The 3784-nt window shown below is 30.8% G+C and overlaps 1 protein-coding gene across 1 annotated transcript; it reads right to left on the reverse strand.

Annotated features, from left to right (window-relative positions):
- On the reverse strand, positions 1092-3178 carry LOC107608106 (probable O-methyltransferase 3). Its single transcript, XM_016309996.2, has 2 exons — positions 2330-3178; positions 1092-1518 (listed from the first exon to the last, which is right to left on the reverse strand). Exons 1-2 carry the CDS (start codon positions 3116-3118, stop codon positions 1210-1212), a joined length of 1098 nt encoding a protein of 365 aa, XP_016165482.1. The 5' UTR covers positions 3119-3178; the 3' UTR covers positions 1092-1209.

Below are 3784 nucleotides of genomic sequence, written 5' to 3' on the forward strand. Positions count from 1 at the left end.
CTTTCGTGTGTTTACCCGAAGTGCACTTATGAACTCTTGCTGAGATTTGATTCAATGATACTTGGTTATGATTGGGCTTGGTTTGTGGATCAATATTCCATTCAGTATACTTGAGTCCGTTAAGCTTCATTACTTTGGGATGCTACATAATCATCTGGGCCTGCATCACTCAAATGAAACAATCCAAACCCAATTGGATATTTAACCCAATAATTCAATATTTATCATCATCATTAAATTAATTATATTTTAAACTCAACAGTTTCTTTTTAATTATTTAAAATATTTGGCTAAAAAGGAATGGACGAATTTTTCATAACAAGAAATCATGCCGATTTTCTTTTTCATTTTATTATTTGTCACGGCATTTGGCTAAAAAGGTCAAGGACTAATGTGATTTTTTTTAAGGGTTTATCGTCGGTCAATAAATTGTTACATGCACAAAATAAAATTTAAACTCCAATATTTATTTAAGCAGATGATTAATTATGCTAATTACCTAATCAATCCAAATTGAATTTTGAATTATTTTTTATTTATCTCTTTCGTATACCTTTTTTATGATATAAAAGACATGATTTTTTATTTAAATTAAATAATACAATATTTATCAAAATGTGTAATATATAAATAACTTACAATTTTGAATATGCATACACATCTTGAGTATCATGAAAAAAATCTTTAAAAATTCAAATTGGGTATAAATATAATAGAAGTTTAAAAAAAATATCTTAGGTGCACCTGAAAAATATGATACAACTAAAAAATTGTGCATAAATTAATAATGAGTACTTGAGATATTGGCATAACAAATTTAATAACGTATTCAAAATATGTATATTATTGTAACGATTTAATTACAATATTAAGTATTCGTATTATTGTATTTATATAGTTAATTAAATATTTAATTTAAAAAAATTAACAATTTTATTCCAATTTTACTCGTATGGTTAATTATATTCATATTATTGTACTTATATATGTAAAACCTTTTAATACTAGAAGCAGAAATACAAGGTTAGCTAGGATAAAAAAAGGCATTGTATTTAACTTTATATATATATATTGCTTATATGATGGGAGAATTCTAATTAATCTGTTCGGAGAACAAATTAATTATTATGACTCATTATTCTCATCCCCAATATATAATTCAGCCATTAATACTAGCTTATCATTATAAAAACATGCTTCTGTTAAGTTCTATGGATAGATCTCAATGAGAGACATTAATCCATGAATCGGAGTTATTTTATAGCGAGTAAAACCAGCAGAAAAAATTATGTTAGTCCATTCTATTTTATTTCTCTCTTTTCCATTGAACAACACCATCATAAGCATGTCAGAGAAGAGCTGACTTTCAAGTGATCGGTCATAATCTTTCTTGTTATCATCCTCCACCACCATGTCTATAATAACGACCTTCCCTCCTTTGTCTTCGTGCATGATTGCCTCCTTGCATCTCTTTAATATTTTCACACATTCCTCGTCGTTCCAGTCATGTAAAATCAACTACATCGTATTCAAAGCAAAATAAAATTACTTGTCTAAACTTAATTCATATATTTGTATAATTTTTGAAAAGAAAGAATAGTTTGAATTAAAATATATTTTTTTGTATTTTTTTACAAATAAATACTCAATTTAATTCCTCTCTATATAACTTTACGAAATACAGGACTCATACTTTTTTTTAACGAGATCACTTTGATAAAGACACTAAAAATATTTTTTTTAAAGACGTTTACATATGTCATGATATTATTGGACATCTTTATTAAACCGGTTAATAATTTATTTTTTAATAAATCAGAACAAAATCGATTTATTATAGTAACAATAATAAATCCAATTATCCGCATTATAATTATCAGATCCGATTTAATCCGATCGATTTACACAATCTAAACTGAATCATGTTTAAATTTTTTGATACAAAGATAAATATATCCCTGATTTTTATTAAAAAAACAAAAAAAAACCATGGTCTAGTGAATTTTGTAAATTGGTCGGTTCGATCGAATCTGATAACAATTGAGTTTATTATTATTGTTATAAAATAATTGATTTTATTCTGGTTTGTTAAGAAATTGAAAAATAACCGGTTCATTAATATGTCCAATAATAATACAACACATAAATGTCTTTACAAAAAACATTTTACGCGTATTTATGAGAGCATCCTCCTTTTCACAAACAATGTTATTTTAGATTAAAAAAATCAATATATTTTAAAAAGTAAACGATTAAGTATTTCTTTGTCATTCTTTTTATATATTGAGACTAACACATATGGGTGGTGGCGTATTTATTCGTTTTTTACCTTCAACAAAATTGCATGAGAAGGAGGAATAGGATCAACAAACATGTCGCCTGCAATGTATTTAAGGTTGTCAGTTCCTTGCAAACCGGCAACAACACATGGGAGATCAAATACAGAGCACTTCAAGTTTGGGAATGATTCGGCGATGGCCTTTGCAACAGTTCCAGTGCCTCCACCAACATCAACCAGCGATTCCAATCCCTCAAACACTCCCTTGCACTTATCATCCAGTAACAGACTACTAACAACTCGAGCATCACTTGCCATGCCGTCAATGAAGGATTTGCGATATTCAGGCTCGCGGTCAATATACTCCCAAAACGTTATTCCATGTGCAGTCTCAAATGCTGTGAGATCGTCGTTCTTGAACCAATCAGACAAATGATGCCATGCCTTTGTCCCGGTGGGACCAAGGTTCATCAGAATCAAAGTTGTCACACTGAAGGGGTTGTTCTTAAGTAGGAAAATGCATGAATCAGTTAGAACATACCCAATTTCAACCTCGTTATTATTATTGGTGACATCTTCGGTAACGAAGATGCCGGAATGGATCAAGATTCTCATCAAGCGATGGATGAAGGAGGTTTTTGACGGATGAATTGGCAATGAAGCAATGAGTTGTGAGAGGGGCATGGGTTTGCCGTAATTGTGTATTGCATCGGGTATGCCTAATTCAACAGCACATTTCAGTGACATAGAGTTTATGAAACTGAAAGTATGATTCCAAATCTGGCTTTGAGCTTTAACAAGTTTGGCATTATTAGATTGTTCTCCACCTTGGAATTCCATAATAAAGTTTGTGTATAAAATGATCGATTAATAATTTTTCCAAAAAACTGAACAACTAGATCATTTGTCCATGAAACCATATACTATCTAGTCGGATCTATTTATAGAGCAATTCAGTGAGCACTGTTTCTCCCAATTTATAATTTTTTAAAAAACGGCCAAATTCGTTCTTAAAATATTATTTGTTTTTAAAATTATTTTTTGAAATTTTTTTAATTAAATTTATCCTTTAAAAATTTAAAACTAATATCTCGGAAAAACTGACTTATACCTCGACACGACTCATTTTAAAAATGACTATATTTTCACAAAACACCACCTACGATCTTGCCATGAGAACGATCACGAAGATCTCGGATAAAACCCATGATCTCGCCATGAGAATGGTCACTACAAGAAAAAAGGTCTATCGGTACACTTTTTTCTTGCCACGCTTTTAAAGTGTGGCGAAAAGTGGTCAATGGACACGCTTTTGCGAGGATGGCCACTTATTTGTGATTTGGCCACGCTTTTTTTTGCCACGCTTGAAAAGCGTGGCCATAAAGGGCTGTCGGCACGCTTTTTTTAGGGTGGCTACTGATTTGAAATTTGGCCACGCTTTTTTTGTCACGCTTGAAAAGCGTGGCCATAGTGAAAAACTAGCACGCTTATAAAGCGTGGCTAGTT

The sequence above is a fragment of the Arachis ipaensis genome, chromosome B07, assembly GCF_000816755.2.
Source record: "Arachis ipaensis cultivar K30076 chromosome B07, Araip1.1, whole genome shotgun sequence".
NCBI classification, from domain to species: domain Eukaryota; kingdom Viridiplantae; phylum Streptophyta; class Magnoliopsida; order Fabales; family Fabaceae; genus Arachis; species Arachis ipaensis.